The sequence below is a fragment of the Paralichthys olivaceus genome, chromosome 18 (assembly GCF_024713975.1).
Source record: "Paralichthys olivaceus isolate ysfri-2021 chromosome 18, ASM2471397v2, whole genome shotgun sequence".
NCBI lineage: Eukaryota > Metazoa > Chordata > Actinopteri > Pleuronectiformes > Paralichthyidae > Paralichthys > Paralichthys olivaceus.
Genome location: NC_091110.1, coordinates 17,620,631 through 17,638,191, shown reverse-complemented (window position 1 = coordinate 17,638,191; position 17,561 = coordinate 17,620,631). Strand labels below are relative to the sequence as shown.

General features: G+C 44.4%; 1 protein-coding gene across 6 annotated transcripts in view; it reads left to right on the top strand.

Annotated features, from left to right (window-relative positions):
* The window catches only part of rxraa (retinoid X receptor, alpha a), a 172,749-nt gene that overhangs the window by 68,904 nt on the left and 86,284 nt on the right, over window positions 1-17,561 (top strand). Inside the window, exon 1 of one of the 6 annotated variants that reach the window (XM_069513416.1) lies at window positions 10,485-10,888. The exons of 3 other annotated variants lie outside the window; for them this stretch is intronic. In XM_069513416.1, coding sequence (XP_069369517.1) covers window positions 10,861-10,888 — 28 coding nt within the window. In that variant the 5' untranslated portion in view covers window positions 10,485-10,860. Of the gene's footprint in view, window positions 1-10,484; window positions 10,889-17,561 lie in introns of those variants that run through there. 2 more of the 6 variants (XM_069513415.1, XM_069513414.1) reach the window with 2 other exon arrangements.

Genomic DNA, 17,561 nt, shown 5'->3' with positions numbered 1-17,561 from the left:
GGTAAACTTACACAAACTGTGACGTCTCCTAACGAAGACGTGTGTCCGGCTGACAGAAGACCTCAGGCTCCTTCGAACAGCAACGAGGGATCTGAGACGTCCTCGGCGATGGTGGACGTCAAGGTCACCAAAAGAGCTGTGAGTGAGGAGACGTGAATTAAGATAAGGAGAAGCGTCCATGTCCAAAGTGAGAGAAAGACGCTTCCTAGAAGCAGATGTAGTTGCGAGGGAGGATTTTTTGTTTGTTTGTTAGTTAACAGAATTATTCAAAAACTGCTGCTCTCATGACCCAAGGAGGAACCCGTTAGATCTGAGAGTGGATCTAGATAAACACAGGGCACTAGCCTCTGCAGAAGTATGCACTCTCCAAGTCCCGTCTCTGGATGTCCACTGTTCTTTGAATTTTACAATTATTGCAATGATTTGACTGATTTGATTCAGGCTCTCTGTGTTCTGTTGTTGTTCGGTTTCCTGGGTCCGAAACTTGACTCTTCACACTCGCTGCTCTTATTTCTAGAAGCAAAACCACAATGCATTTCCTGCCCGGCAGCAAATAACAGGCCGACAAAGTTAGCCACTGGCTGGGGAACATAAAGTTGGCTGAAGGAAGTCAAGAGGCCAGAGACATGACTCCAAATAAATAAGCTGTTTGCTAAGAAGTAGGACCAGTGTTGCACTGAAGCTTGTTTACGTCGTCGCCAGGTGGCCCGAAAAAACAAAGAAGAAATCAGTGTGTAGAAAACAATGGACAGTGACGGCCAGAGTGACACAATATACACACAAAGTACCACATGTTGACAGCAATCCATTATGGAGACTCATACATCACTGCAGTACAATAGCAGACTTCACCCACTGACGACTTCCATATGTTGTGATCCTCCCTCTCTCTCTCTCTCTCTCTCTCTCTCTCTCTCTCTCTCACACACACACAGATCAGACTTGACGCTCCCTGAGAAGTAAGAACATGCTTTAGTGTATCTACTGTATGAGAGAGAGAGGGAGGGTGACCCGGAGAAGTCGTCCCCCACCCACCGGGCTCCCTCCATCGTTTGTACTTTGACTCCGAAACCCTCTCTTATTCATGCGCCCCATTGTGCTCCCCACAAACACTGCGCTCAATCGCATTATCATTACAGAGGAAATCAGTCATATTAAGCCTCTGCGCTGTCATTTGCCCCACAATCTCAGCTGTGCGCCGCCAAGCAAGCGTGGCAGGACGTAAGATGCATGTGAAATGAGATTTGCATAAACAGAGCCGCGCCGCCATTTATTTATTTTCTCCCCTCGGCCGAAATAAAAATAAAATGAAATAAATGAGAATAAAAGATGCCGGCTGTTTGGGGAGCATCGTGCCCCCCGAGGGTGCGTCAAACAGGTGTTGTTACTGGTGCCGGGACTTCATTGATGGTATGATTGTAATAACGACATAATGACCTCGTGATGCGTTCAGAGGTAAAGACGAGGGGAGAGTGTGGGAGCAGGTGGCGGCTCCTTCACAGGTCTCTGCAGTGTAAATCATTATACGGCTAATGGGCTCATCATATCGGTGTTTTTCTATTAGCGGAGGCGAGGTCGTAAAGACTGAGGGGTGGAGGGGGTGAGTCTCAGCTGAGTAACTTTCGATCAAACACTCCGCCAGCAGAGGCGCATGTCTCCGCCACCCACAGCAAACTGACCCCGGGACCTGTCTGCAGAGAAAAGGGGATAGGGCGATTAGTCATCGGGACGTGTTTGATACACACCATACTTTACTACCATACTGTGTACAGTATATACAGTCTGTCGGGATATACAGGATTTCCCATGTTGATGCAGGTGGCAGAGGAGTAAATACTTCAACTGCTTCAACGCAGCTCCTTTACTTTTAGAATGTGATCCCTCGTCTTTCAGACATATAACAGTGCACATTAGACGTTAATGTAACCTGTACTGATCAGTACTTTACTTTTATAGATTATTTACTGACCTAACTTATGTCGTCTGACTGTCGGACAGAAAACATTGCAAACATATATCTGTGGTTAATACAAGAGTCTGCCTTTTCAAACTTTTTCTTACTTTATTCTTTTAAAAATCTCAGTTAAGTAACATGAATATGCACCTGCATTCATTTTACTGTACCAACACATTGACAATCAAGCTAGCTGCCACGCACACTAGTAAAATAGATCTGTTATCTGTTTTTTTTCCTGTTATCACTTCTTTACTGTGAAGCACTTTGGATCAACCATGTTGTGCCGAGCGCTGGAGAAATAAAGTTTTATGGTAACCTGTCAGAACGGGGTTGGCCTTTAACATCAGACAATAACAAATGTTTAACTTTATCTATACACCAGTTCAAAATCTGTCCCGTTATAAATAAGAAAATGTTTACCAGGGTTGTTTTGTGTTTTTTGCTGCATCAGACGTTTGACGGCTGCAGCTTGATTGGCCGTGTAAAGTTTTCCAAAAAATGTTACATCAGTGTCCTCAGCTGGAACCGAAAACTAAGATCCTGACTGACAGAGAGGAGATCAAGCGTCTGTGTGTCTTTCTCCATGAATAATGAGTGTGTGCCGGCTTTTCTGTGCCACTGAAATGATGTGTGTGTGTGTGTGCATGCATGCATGCGTGTCTGCGCTTAAATGTGCATGCTTATGCTTTTCTCTGTTTATATATAGCATGTGTCTGAGTTGGCGGATGGACAGATGTGCAGCTCATGTGTTGTTGTTTTGGGGGATTGTGTGTGTGTGTGTGTGTGTGTGTGTGTGTGTGTGTGTGTGTGTGTGTGTGTGTGTGTGTGTGTGTGTCCTCTGGGCTGGAGCAGACTGGGGCTTCAGCTGTTAGCCGCTCGTGTTAAAGTCGCTGCCACAGTTCACTGAAGGACCCGCTCTCCGCTGACAGCACACCTCCCCCCTCTCTGTGTGTTTTTTTTTTTTTTTTTTTTTTTTTCATTTGAAATTTCATAGATGCATTCGGGCAGCTCAATGACAAGACGTCTCTATTCCTGATCCAAAAACCTCCCAGCATCGAGCAAACTTCCTTACTAAGCAGCAAATTGGCATGCTGGGACTATCGCTTCACTCATCTTGAACGGGTCTTCTGTGGTTTGAAAAGTCCTCTGAAAACTTTTATTTATTTATTTTTTTTTACTTTGTCATTGAGAGACACTTTCTTAGAAACTTGAAGAACAAAGTGTTTGCCTTCATACTTAGAATATTGCGAGGGAGGAAAACTGTAACTACTTGCATAATCTGTTTTGTTTATCCAGTTACTTATTATATTATTCAAAATACCGACTGCAGTTCTTTCTCCACCGTCGGTTTCACGAGGTAAATCACTGTGTGAAGGATTTTTCACATTTTTGCTTAATTTCCTTTCAGTATTTTCTCCTGCTGACAGCTAAAAACTAGTTTATATATTATTAATTTCCTGTGTAGGGAAGGAATGGCAAATCTGGAAGGTTCCTTGCCTCTGAGGTGTGAAGGGGGGGCCCTGTTTTTTTTTTTCCCCCTGCAGCAGGGCCTCTCGTTGGGGGGAGGGAGGTTTGCAGGGTGTGTGCTGTGGAAGAGAGAGAGGAAGAGGGTTAATCACGTTTGCAACAGGATGGGCTTCCCTTGAAGTGGGAGACAGTGGTAGGAAGTGTCCAGATTTATGGGGCTTCGTAGCCGGTCTTTTGTAGCCGCCTTCACCATGGCAGTTGACCAGCAGGCAGAAGGGGAGAGTGTGAGCGGAGCTGTAAATCACAGTGAGAGTGTGGCTCAGACACATGTGCACACAAACACATCCAGCGCTACGCTCACAGCTCACAGGCAGATAATGTGTGAAGGAAGGGTGGCGCTCCAGTGGCCGGCTGACAAGACAGAGCTGTTCTTGAATTGTTTTTCATTCTTTGCTTATTTATTTTTTTAATTCGTAAAACTCAGAAAACATTTAATATGTTGAGGAAGTAACATGATCCCCGAGACCTACACTACTCGATGGAAATACTAATAATACTAGAAACATAAAAGGAGTGCTTATCCCTATCAAGGCCTCATAGTAATACAAATGTTTTATTTGTAATAACAGAACATGTTTAAAGTGGTTTCTGTTTTGCCTTAAATCCAATTGAACCTGCATCAAAATACAGACAATGGGCTGTTTTTTGTCGAGGATGTAGACATCCTGAAAATTATGGATTTCTACAAGGTTTGAATGTGCAAAATCCGAATCCATCCATGGTCCTCTCTTAAAATTTGGCAATTTCACATTCCCATGTGGGCATGTGTCATAATTCCCTGGTAAAAACATGATGCTTTTGAGATTTCTGGAAGTCTGTGTAACATGGACACTAACCACAAGCTTTTGGCAGTTAAATATAGAACATATCAAATAATACATTGATGACATTCTTGTTTTTGGCCTCACTCGTGTATGCACCACATTTAGAATTTAGTTTAAAGAGTGGAACATTGTTGTGACAGAATTGGGCTCAGTCCGTGCTGAGAGATTTTCCTTGAACCGAGGACGACAGAATCTTGTGTCCGGGCCTCACATATGAGGAGTCACGAGCCAAAAATAAAAAAAACTGAGTTAGAATCGTCCAATATCTATTATTTTTTATTTCTCCATCCAGTGGACTAACATGCCAAGTGTTTCCTTCTATTTTGGTTTCCTACTAATTAGGACACAAACAAACAAATGTCTGAATCACACAAAAGTCTGCAAATGTGGGTCAGGGAACTGGCAGCAGCATCATGAGGAGGGTTAATCCACACAAATAGCATCACTGTGACTCTCCACATCCCCTGGGCTGACTGGGCCCAGATATCTCCACAGGCCTCCTTTCAAACACAAGACAAATGACTTTGATTTCAGCAAAGAAAAATGCATTTATCTCTACTGCATCGTCCGTGCTGGAATCGTAGGTTCAACTCGTGTGCACGTGTGGCGGACTGTCATCGCTGGTCTGCAGGTGAGCGCTCAGGGACCCACAGAGGAGGTGTCCTCTTACTTCACTCTGATGTTCCTCTCAGTGAAATGACTCTCTCCGTCTCTTTCAAGCTCCATTGAGTCTATTTCCTTCAGGGGCGGTCTGAGGATCACTTAACATGCGGCGTGCACGTGTGTGCATCTTTGCAAACACGCATGTGCGCGTGTGGTGCGAGTGTCAGAAACAGAGTTTAAACCGAGCTGGTATCTGATCATCTGAGCTTCATGGCTGCAGCAGATCGGGTGGTCTCCTGTCACACTTTTCGACTGCTGTGCCCACATGGACTCTGGCCTGGTTAGACCATCCATCCTCGCGGCGGCTGTGAGGCCCCTCGCTGAACGTGCGCTGTGCCCTGTGTGTACACAAGATCTCTGGCCTCGGCGGGGAATGTTTACCCAGCTGAAGTCCAACAGTGTCGCACTCTCTCCCAGCTGCACTGTACCGACTGAAGAGGAAGTCACTCAGGACACGTCCGCTGACTAATATCAGATCTGTAGAACCTTTCTCTGAGGTTAATGTGTCAGTTAAATTATAGTTTTATTCTCTTACCTTTATTTAGCTGCAATTGTGATTTTTCACGTCTTGGTTCGCTTACTTGCCCAACACGTTTGTGAATGAAGCATATTGAAGCACATATATTTCAAGGAAGTTAAAAATAGGAATTGCAAAACACAGATGTTCACACCGATCCTTCGTCCATATGGGACTGAACTGGGACCATTTTGTTGCAGGATGTGCTCTGATTGCAAGTGACAATGGTGCAAAGCAATGCAGGATTAGGAAGCAGGATCAGCAACAATGCAATGCAAAGCAGCGGAGCTTTGCAACTGCAACCCAAAAAATGCTTTCTGTAAAATGTAAATTAGACCCAAGAGAATCTCATCAGCGATGGTCGACACTTCTCCTTCCAGTTGCCATTATATGTGGCTGCACTCAACAGGAAATCCAGGAGTTTTACTGTAATTTGAAAACAGAATTGGCTGCAATAAGACTGACAGACGGACTCAGAGTAGTACAGATCTTACATAACGTGCTAAAGACCCCGAACTTAAACCAAATGCAAATTACTGATTGAATCAGTTACGTGATTAAGTCGTTTCTAAACCCTCCAGCACTTACGTCACTTGTCCTCTTTAAACTCCAGACCCCCCCCCCCCCCCCCCAAAAAAAAAAGAGAAAGGCTTGACTACACCTTCAACCCTTTGCACAGCCATAACTCACCTTCCCAATCTGTCGGCTGCAGCGGCAGAGTAGCTCCATCATCAAGCAATAATGCTGGACTCAATCGTAGGTAAGAAGATGATGCTCTGCAGGGACGGTGATTCTCCGCCGCGTGATAAAACCAGCTTCTGCCAAGTGCTGACGAGATTTATCGCAGTGTCTGTTCTAAACGTAGCCAATTTCACTTTAATATGATATTAAAGAATGATGCATGCCCGAGCTTCAGACGTCCCCTTTGAGGGAGTCTCATCTGCCTGTGGCAGCGTTCAGAACCCAGCATGGTGAGCCAGCGATACAGCTGATGTAACGTTCATTATTGATAACAGCCCTGAGCAGAATGGGCTCGGATCATTTAGGAAAAAAAAATTTTTATTTAATTTTTTTAAACCAGCATTTCTTGGCTCTGCGCCTAGACTCCTGCCATCTATCAGTTCGGTTTGATGGGCAGATAGCCACAAAGCTTTTATCAGCTGCAATGAAATGAACTCTGTGTGTGAAAACACGGCAGAGAAAAACCAACGCAGCTCACACGAGATGAAATGTGTTTTGAAAGCACATCGTTTGAAACCTGGATTGTTTTTTGAAATCTATATTTAATAGGTCTTGGTAGATATATTTACTCCATGGTGTATCAACAAAGCTCCAGACAGACAAGGGTCACTGTGATTTAATCTGCAGATTGAAATTGAATTGAATTTTTTTCAGACATCCATTGATTTCCAATAGTTTTGTCCTTCACTTTAAATTGTATGAATCATTACACTGAATATCAAGTCTGGATTATTTTTAACTTGGTGATGAACAGATTTTTCATTTTTTTTACAACTTGGGTCTCATTTTCCTGCATTTTGACAACGATCTAGTTGAAACAATGAAATCCGACTCACTGTTACTTTAAAAATGTGGCTCTGATTGTTCGGCCTCTGGTGTTTTGCAACCCCGGTAAAGATGGATGTCGGTGTGTCCCTAGATTTGAGCAGTTGCGTCACTGAGTACATAGTCCGTATGTAAAGATGGACGACATACTGCCCTGATTCTGATTCCAGAAGCAGCGTCCGTACCTGGGATATATTTTGGTTCGGGTTTAAGTTATCTAATTCTAACCTATTTTGTACAATGGGAGGAAGGAGAGATGCGGCGCCCTTCTTTATATCCACTGGCTGAGTAAAACAATATATTATTAGAACTAATAGGAAAAATAAGAAACTATAATCTCAGTTGTCATTATCTGAACTGAACCTATGATTTTTTTGGGTATTTCTGCAACAATGCAACATTCACACATGTTAACAGTGACGGATCACTCAACATAAGACTCTGCTAATTGACTTTGACTCTGTGTAGAACGAATGGAAACCAGTGGCAGCCTGGGACAGAAGGAAAACTAAAAGTGCAGTGTGCATTTGAAAAGCGGTCAACAAAAATGTAAATTACCAACATGTGATTTGTGTTTACTGCAACACACCCATATGGTCCCTACACATCTGTCCTCAGTATTTTTGGTTTTGAGACAACATTTTACGGCCACGTATGTGCTTCTGTGCGTGTGATGGTCGCTCTTCCTGCCTCTGTGTGCGTCTCCAGTGTTCAGTGTGTCAGCTCTTGTTGATTTCCGCAGGGGAAGTTGCCTCAGTGCTATCCTCAGACAAAGCCCTGACCCCGGGGTTAAGGAATGTGAACTCGGGGCTGTGACGATCAAGACCTCCCCTCGGGGCGGACAATGCCGAACACCTCAGCAAACGCCCAAATGATCTCACATGCTTTTGTGCACACCTTTTTCCTCAGCCCGTCAATCAACCGGACACATTTAAGTGGAATCAGGTTTTCATTGCAGGGACATATCAGGCTTTTCCTCCTAATACAAACCAGATCAACTTTGATGACTTGCTTTTACTGGTTCCCTGTATTTTGATAAGACGCTTGGCTTAATTTGAAAAGATGGATTCCAGTAGATTTTCATTGGTGTGAGATTCTTAGATTTAATCAGCAAGTAATTTAAACCTGTCTCCTTGGACTCTTGGGAACCTTTGGATCATTTGTTCACTATTTTCCAAACACTAACTACAAAATAATTGCAAAAATATTTCCAGAGTACATTTATCTGTACATTCCTCGGGACTGGAAACCATTGCCATTGCCATTCAAGAAGGGCCATAATCACTTTTACGGATGAGCTTGTTGTGAATGGTCAAAGTACAAAGGAGACCAAAAGGCTCTTGTCTCATTTATCACCCACTTCAGGAGAAGCAGAAAGAAGAGGAGGAGGAGGAGGAGGAGGAGGGGGAGCTGTCAAAGCAACCATAGCAGAGTGTATCGTAACAGTGGTGGTCTCTCATCCCCTGAGGCCCCGACACATTGCTTAAAGAGGAGAGAGACGACAGAGGAGAAAGAAAGAAAGAAAGAGGGGGAAGAACTGAGCCGAGAGATATCGCGATTAAGAGTGTAGTGTGTACTCGAGGTCTGTGAGCGGAGGTGTGAGGAGCTGAGGAGAGCCACAACAGCCTCAAGAGAATTTATATGGATGGAGGTGAAGGGTCAGACTGCTATTAATCATGGCCGAAGTTGAGGATTAAATAGCCTGGTGCAGACGGCCGATGAGAGAACCTGGCCTGGTTGAGGTGATTAAAAAGACCACGTCGTGTCTGTCTTCTATTACTGAGCGAAGACCTGAGGCAAGAGAAGCCTTCTGAAGTGAGGACAAATAGGACATCCAATCACCGCTCTCCCCTCCCTCCCTCCACCAATGGGCATTTACTCAGCCAATTAAGCCACTTAACATCAACGTGCAAACACCACGCGTCTGACCATCCGTCGTCAGACCGCGTGTGGTGATTGATAATTGTTTACTTGGAAGACAAATGATTGAAATATTCTCAAAAATGCAAGGCCTCGTTTTTTTCACAGACATCTGCACAATTACGCAGAAACAACACGACCACATAAAAGGACAAACGGACATAAAACACAAAAACACACATTCTTTCTCACACATGCGCTCGAACACACCTTGAATCGGTGCCCAGTCAGACTTAACTTTTCCTTTTTTTTCTGCACAGCTGCTTTGATCTGTGATATGCCATGCATTGCATTAATTATGCATCCTGCCTCAGTGCAAATATGGCAAACACCTTCAAGTGTTTAATAAGAGCAAGCTCATCACAGGGGCCTGGAGGGTGGCTGCAGGAGGCTTATGTACAGTATACGCTTGCATCTCTCCTATATGCTCTGCATAAGGGATTTTACGGTATGGGGGGAGAGTGTGAAGACTGTCTGTGGAGCTCTCCTTCAATCTGGGCCAAAGCAGGGGACATTTTTCACTTTGCCTGCTCTGTGTGCACAGGTCGAGTGTTTTGAAGGAGAGGAGGCGCGTGCAAGATGGGCCCGGCTTGAATTCGACAGTGAGCTTTGACGGAATATTGCAGCAAGAACAACGAGGGTGAAATGATCAAGATCTAACATAAGTATAATGCAGCCAGAGTTATGCAAATCAAGCGTGCTGCTGCTTGCTGTAAAGCTAGCCTGGGGTGGATTTATGTGAGTCTGCCTTTAACTTTTATGCATCTGCACTAAATTCATAGATTTTTCTTTCTTTTTTTTTTTGCACCAGGCTGGCACAAAATTTATTTCATAAACATTAGAAGATGCAGAGGGAGAGTTTGGGGAAATGTGGGTATTGAAACAGCGTTTTTTTCTTGCCTTGTTGTTAGGATTGGGTTTTCCCAAGCCTGAATTTGGTAACATATAGGGATTTCTTTTTCCTGTATAGTTTATTAGGTTTCTCTAAAATGCACTGTTCAAAACGTCTGAATGTGCAGTCAACACACAAGTTCTAGTTCTTTGAATGTCGGCCTTTAAATCTCAATAATAGCCCTTAAAGCTTTAAAAGCTATAAACCCAAGTCTGAATTTAGAAAGGACTCAGGGTGTACAGCAGATCGGAGAGATAGGCTAATTGCTTCGAAACATCTCTCTACATGAGCCAACAGCCTCGGCTCAACAGATGTGACCAGGTTAGAATAACAGGAGATAAGCAGTGAAAAGAATAAGAAGCTGCTGCTGCAGCTGAACGAGGTCCACGTGATGTGAGGAGGGAAACAAAAAAAAACTGGGAGAAAAAAAAAAAACCGCAGAGGAAACCTGCAGATTCTTCATAATTCAGGATGAAAAGCACCGAGTGTTTATCCTCTTATCTTTATTTTGCGTTAAATGTCAAAGTCCACGTTCAGGCTTGAGTCCTGCTGGTCGTGTGTCGCTGCAGCCGGGCGGACGTCGGTGGGAGTCCCCCCTGCGCGGGTCCCCTTTGCAGTGCGGATCCAGTAGTTGGAGTAGTTGTACAGAAGAGACGAGAGGAGAGAGGAGCGCAGCAGCTGAGTGAACAAACAGAGACACGTTAGGTTTTCTGCTGAGACTTATCTCTCACACGCACACACGCACACTCTCTCACACACACAGACACACACTCACACACACAGACAGACAGCGACCTGTCACTGCAGCCGCTCCGAGCCCCGGGACCACAGGAGCCGGAGGGAAGAGGGGAAGCGCCGGGTCTGGTCTGTTCTGGGTCCGGTGCCGTGCGCTCGAGCAGCGGCAGCCGCCTGCGAGCAACTCCCGAACGCGGTCGTCTCAGCTGGCATGAGCTAACCCACCAGCAGCAGCAGCAGCAGCAGCAGACAGACAGACATGGAGACTAAACCCTTCCTGTCGCTGGGTAAGTTGGTTTGTTTCATGCTTTTTCGCCTTTGATCGGACTTTTTCAGGGTGACTCGGTCTCGCCCTCCTTTTATCTCTTGACAGCGCGTGCAGCGAGTTGCCTGATGTGGGATCGCGAACTCTTTCATACCAACACGCATCATCCTCACTTTATTCTGGATTAACACACATCTGCCGTGCGCACACCGTCTAATGTCGCGTGTGCGACATCCGTGCGTGGCTCTGACATCTCACTCGGGATAAACCGTGCGCGTTCCTCGCGTGCGCTGCAATTAAATGCTGTTTTAACTTTGCACGTTTACTCGAACCCTCGACAGATTTAACTTCTCCCACAAAGTTAAGACTTGACGCGTTTGCTAACCTCAGAGAAAAATCTTGAAGTTTTAACTTCAACGAACATTTTTAAATGAGTTTTTCCTGTTTTTTTTTAATGCACGTGTGTGTATTTGCAATGCGTGTGAGTTGCGTGGACGTATTCTAGTAAGTACACTTTTTAAAGTTAACCACTTGCTGTCCTCCCACATGGCTTTAACATGTGGCTAATGGTTTTAAGATTCATTTCTTTATTTGTGCGGCACTAAATCACACAATGCCATATCTCAAGCCACCTTCCAGAGGAGGAACACGCGTTCCCACGATGAGCAAACACTTCACAGCTCAAAGCAGCATTGATGATTGAGAAGTGAACTTGTTTGACTTTTTGAGGACAGTCTATTTAAAAAAAAAAACTGCCCCTGCGAAAGATCAGTGCAGACACCCCCCCACACACACACAGGTGACACAGGTGGAATCATGTGCAGTCATTTTGTACCAGAAGCCTGTTTTGTGAGGAAGGAAACGCTCCATTTAATCTCCTCTCTGCTGATCACATGCAGGCTGCAGAGCAGGCTCAGTCATATAGCTACTGTATTTGTCATAGGAGCTGAGTGGCAACTTTCATGCTTCATTTTTCCCTCCGGACTTGAAGAGGGCATTTATACACACAGCTGTCATCGTTTCAAATATTAGACTATCACAGGTCGTGTTTGCATTCCCAGGAAAAAAAAAATAAGGGTAAATAATTTGGTTCATGCACATTTCTGTTTTGAGTCCATTAATCTTGTGTAATTTTTATTAATGGCTCCTTTTTTAAATTTCCAGCTTGAAACGCACACGGCGATACGCTCGGCCTACTGTAAATCATTAATGCTGCACGCCGCCATAAGTTTGTCAGAGTGAACAGAGCAGACCCTTGTCCCCTGCAGCAGAGACACAGCCCAGGACTGGAGGCGAGCCCTGTTATTGTGTCTGCTGCTCTTTCACTGGGGCATCATGTTACACCTCGACACGTATCACCGGCCGCCTGTACGCACCGAGGAGATTCACTGAGACTTCTGAGACGGCTTTCTTCTGTTGCAGAGGCCGCTCACTGACACTGTCGCCACAACGCCTTTATGTGGCTTCCCAGAAATACGCTAAACCGCCAGCGCTACACACACACTGACAGGCTGTTATTACAGGTGCACTGTATTGTGTGTCCATGCTGAAAGTGATTCAAGTTTCACTCTGCCTAACTGTGCACCGGAGTAGCTAATCCAGACGCCTGTCAGCACATACAGGCAGGATAGGTCTTATCTGCCTGGTGTAAGGGCCACCACTTAATTGTTAAAGCCTGGATGAACACTTTTCTCTTTTCCCCAGCAGCTCTGGATCTCATCTCATCCTCCACACCAACACCACATGCTGCATCAGCAGCCTTTTCATCGCCCAAAGTCCTAATCTGTCAGCCCTCAAATCACCATTCATATTCAAACTTGCACCATCAAAGGTCCACTTGAGCGCTGATTGTTAATTGGCCACTTGAAGGACGGCGCAATCTGCAAAGTCCTTGGACTTATCGATTAGCCGCGTACTCAGTGTAATTATCTGTCCCGCCGCATTAGGAATTCTGACATGCCACTGTTTGAAATGACAGCGAGTACATTTTACAATTATAGATTGGTTGTTGGCTGCGGTGACGACATTCGCCTTTGGCCACCGCTTCCTCGGAGCACTGCTGTGTCACCTGATCCCACCCACGAGTCTGACACGAAGCGGCGACCGAGGGGACGACATTGAAAAGGAGAATGTGTCCTTTTGTCAGAGCTGATTGTGAAAGTGGAAGCAAACTATGTGGCCGTGAAAGGAGAGAGTGTTAGTACAATGCTGAGTAGGAGAAAAGTTTATGTGCAGGTATTGATTTTCTGTTTGCTTGATTAGTTTGCAGCTACTTTCTCGTGCACCTGCAGCTGCGTAGGCGTCGTGAGGTTTCAGCTGCTGGATGCTGCACGTGTCTGGTGTTGTTGAGTGTTTCTACATCCTGGATTTGGGCTGTCCAGAGTGAATGGTGTCCAGTTTTGTGTGACAGATTTGGGCGATTAAATTGTATTAACATAGTTTGGGATTAACAAAAGAAGATTCTTTGGATGATAAACAACTTTTCGTGTAATTGAAACCAGTTTTTCGTCGTGAATAACAGTCTAATGAGCTCTTACATGTTCAGTGGGAAAAAAGAACTGGGCAGATTGAGTCTAATCGAGTCTAAAACGATCATATTAACACTGAATCATCTGTTTTATATCATGTGCTGGATTTTGATCAGTGTAAAAGTAAAGTTGACTCAAGTTTTTATGATTTACTGAACTCAATGAAACAAAAACACTCTGTTTTGATCCATCACAATTAATTTAATCCTGTTGAAAAGTGGCATGTGTGTGTGTTTGTGTGTGTGTGAGAATCCACTACACTCAATCTCTTTGGTGCTTTCTGTTTGGGGTAACAACACACACACACACACACACACACACACACACACACACACTCTCCCAAATCAATGAAGTTCATGGTCTTTGATGAGAAAGTGAGATTTGTGGTGGTGTGTGTGTGGGAGAGGACGGAGGGCTACATTCCTTTTCTGGCAGTAACTCTGGAACAAAGGTAATACAGGGAGGGTGCCGGCCGGGAGGGCTGTGTGTGTCTGACTGTGTGTGTCTGTGTGTGTCTGTGTGTGCGGTATAATTACACTGCCAAAAGCATTTGGCCAAGTTTGTCTTTTACGGCCGTCCAGTTTTGTGTTCCCCGATGTGATGCCTTTGCTCCCCTTTTGAGAAAAAGGGCCGCAGCTGTCATTTTTATTGGAGGAGTTTTATAGCGAGACTTAATGGCTTAAAGTGACAGCTCTCTCTCCCTCTCCTTTCTCTGTTTTCTCCCTCCATCTCACCCACGAGGCCTTTAACTCACGGAAATCAAAGAAAACATTTTGCTTGCCTTCCATGTGCCCACCCTCTACTTTCCCACCCCTCACCCCTGCCAACATGCAAACCAAACTGTGCATTAGAAGAAGGAAAAGATTTATGCTCCAAGTATGCAACACAGCGAGAGTGTGTTTTTTTAATTACACTAAACTGCCATGAAATGCAGGCCTGTGTTTTTTTTTTTCCCCCTTCATGGAATTTCTCTGCTGATCATTATAAAGCATTAATTATACTTCATAACTTAGAAGAAGCTGCGCTGGCCTCAGATAAAACGATGCATATTTCAGCCTGTCATGCTCTCTCCTCTGCAGCCCACACTTGTTTATGTTCTAAACATAGTACGAATCACAAAGTGCTGGGAGGCTTTCTGATGCACAAATCATGCAATGACTCAAATGCTCGTTAATTATTTGTGTAAGAAGCTCCGCGCTCTTTATTGATAACGGCCACATTGAACTCTGCACCTCAAATCTTGACCTCTGCTCCCTGTGTGCTCCATCATTTCAGGAATTTGCCTTTGGCATTTACTCTGTTTTTTAAAAGGGTGAAAGACAGTAGCTCCTGCTTCTTCTCTTTGTTTATCTGTCTTTTTTTTATGTTTTGTCTTTATTTTCTTTCCCTACTTCTAATAGTTGTTAGTGCATCTGTCTCGGAGTTTCAACAATCTGCGTGATTTGTGGTGATTCACAGCAGAGCGCGAGGCTCAGCTGAAGTGTAGGCCATAAAATAGTGAAAAACGGCCTTCAAAAAGTTCCCAGAGCTCAAGGTGACGTCTTCATATTGCTTTTTTAATCCCTTCCCGTAGTCCCAAAACCAAAAATGTTCATTTTACAATGATTTGAAACAGGGGACGACAGTAAATCTTCACTTTTTAAACACTAGAACCAGAGAATGATTGGCGTTTCTGCTCGCTAGATGACTTAAATCAGCTTGTCTTTTCAGCCGTAATTTACATTCACAGTTTGGATTGGCAGACGCTTGACGGTTGTTGCTGTGAACACTCACCAATCGGTGTTGGAATCATCCGAGCACCATTCGTTTCAGGGTTTATTGCAGGTCCTCTGAGTGTCTGAATGGCTTTTCTGTGGGCTGGCGGTATTCAGCGTACGTACAGCCGCTCTTTTGAAGTGGAAACATAGTCTCTGCGGGGATTTGACCAGATCACACTAATAATTCGCATTGAGAGGAAGGTCAGCTTGCTCTGCTCGAGCCAGAACTCTCCTTTCTCAGTGTTCTGTGTGCATCACAGAATCAGACAGGCCAAGACTGAGGAAGAAACAGCTCGATTAATGGAGGAATGAAAAGAGAGAATAGCATATGTGTGTTGTAAAATTAAAAACGCTGCCAAGAAACCACAAATAGATGTCTCACTACCTTCTCCTCTCCTCTCCTCTCCTCTCCTCTCCTCTCCTCTCCTCTCCTCCGCAATCCGCAGATTGCCGTGTTTTCAATAATAACAAACAACTGTCGACTCCTCTTCTGTGATTGCGGTAATGCATGAAAATATCTCGGCTGTTGGCAGTCATGATGTGTTTTGTAATTAAGTTATGAGTGCATAGGCTTTGATGGATATTCACTGGAGAGGGATGACGAATCGAGTGAATCCTAGATATGTTATGCTCCTTCATGTCATTATATTTCCTTATGCCCACATTTTATAATTGGCCCCGATGAGAACCACAGATAAAAAAAAAAAGTTGATTTGTTTTACTTGAACTGGTCATGTAGAACAATGTGTCTGGAGTGGGCAGAGTGTAGATCTGACTGCAGTGGGTCGTTGCTTCACGTGTAGTAATAATATGTATCTGTTACACCGGTTGCAATATCATCAGCGTGTAACACGATCAAAAGCAGGAATCGTGTGTTTGATGTTGCGGCGCTCCTCAGAGAAAGAGAAAGAATTAAGTTGTGGACTCCAGCTGAGCAGTTGTTTTCATTGAAACTGTATATTCAGGTGTGTACACAGCACCCACCCTGTTCTTACACACACACACACACACACACACACACTCATGAGACATGCACATGAGAACACACTCCGAGCAGAGCGAGCTAATTAAGGCCGTCTCTCACCTCTCTGTCACAGTTTCTGTTTGAGTTTACATGTAGTGAAATGAGGTGTCCCAGTGTGCCCCACGCCCATCCCAGCGTCCCCTGCCCCGCCCACCACCGCCACCGCCATCGCCATCGCCCTTTCTTTGTCAACTTGCCAGATGCCACGACTGCGATGGGGGGGGGGGGGGGGTTACCGCAAACTGCCCGGGCAAGGGGCCACAAAAAAATCCCACATTCAAAAAGCTCCCATTATAGTCTGCGAGTGCATGTATGACTGTGCGTAAGCAGGAGACAGCAGTGTTGAGAGCGAAGTTAATGCGCATTCACACCTGCATGCTGAATAAATACACATCACCACGGTGAGGAAGACGTTGTATTATTCATATTTTCACATAGTAATGTAGAGCCAAGACGACATGCGTAAATACTGTAAGTACTCGTGTTAGACGCACATGGAATAGTTTGGAACAATGTATGCAGGATGACGATAGAGCCAGATAAAGTAAATCACTGTAAATGTTAAGTCAATCTTGAATGTTTTTATATTTGCGTAAGACAGAAGATTTTAAATACCACACGCTCAGCCTGGATACACACGAATGCTGAGGATATCACCCGTTTACTCCTGCGTTCAGTCAGGTGGAGGTTTGCGTTGGCACGAAAGTGAGATCTGACCTCGCTGAGTCGACCTCACGCTGCCAATTTGAGGACAATCCCAACTCAGAATTGAAATGTGGTTATTTCTTCCTTCAGAGAGAATGAGATCTGCTGCTCTGAACACACACAAAGGCTTTCATACCTAGAAAATTAACTTACACTGGGAACAGCCGTAATTCAAATTAGACCAAGGCAGAATAAGGTACAGTGGCCCATGGGCACAAAACACAACTTGTAATAGCCAGTGACTCACTTCTCTGAGGTTGTGTTTTTGGTACCACACACACTTTCAGGCACACTGCAGTAATAACGGTGATGTGTGTTGCTGGAGAATTTACATATTAGCCGATAAAAACCTTAACTTTGCTGTCGTAATATGAGTTATGCAGCATTTTCAGAAACGCCTCTTCAACAGCTTCTTTCATCCAAGTGTTTGTAGAGGAAATGAACACAAAGTGTGAGACTGAGGCTGTAAAATAACATGACTGATATAATAATAATTCATTATGTGAGTAATGCAAACATAACTCTGATAAGATCTTGCACCGTTTACGCATATCACTGCGTCTGTGGCATCATTTGTAAGACTCTTTCTCGCGGCTGTCTTTTTCCTTTTAATGTACTTATTCCATACTGAGCTGCTTTGTTAAAAGCCTGTAGTCAGATTAAATCTTACATGTAAGGAAA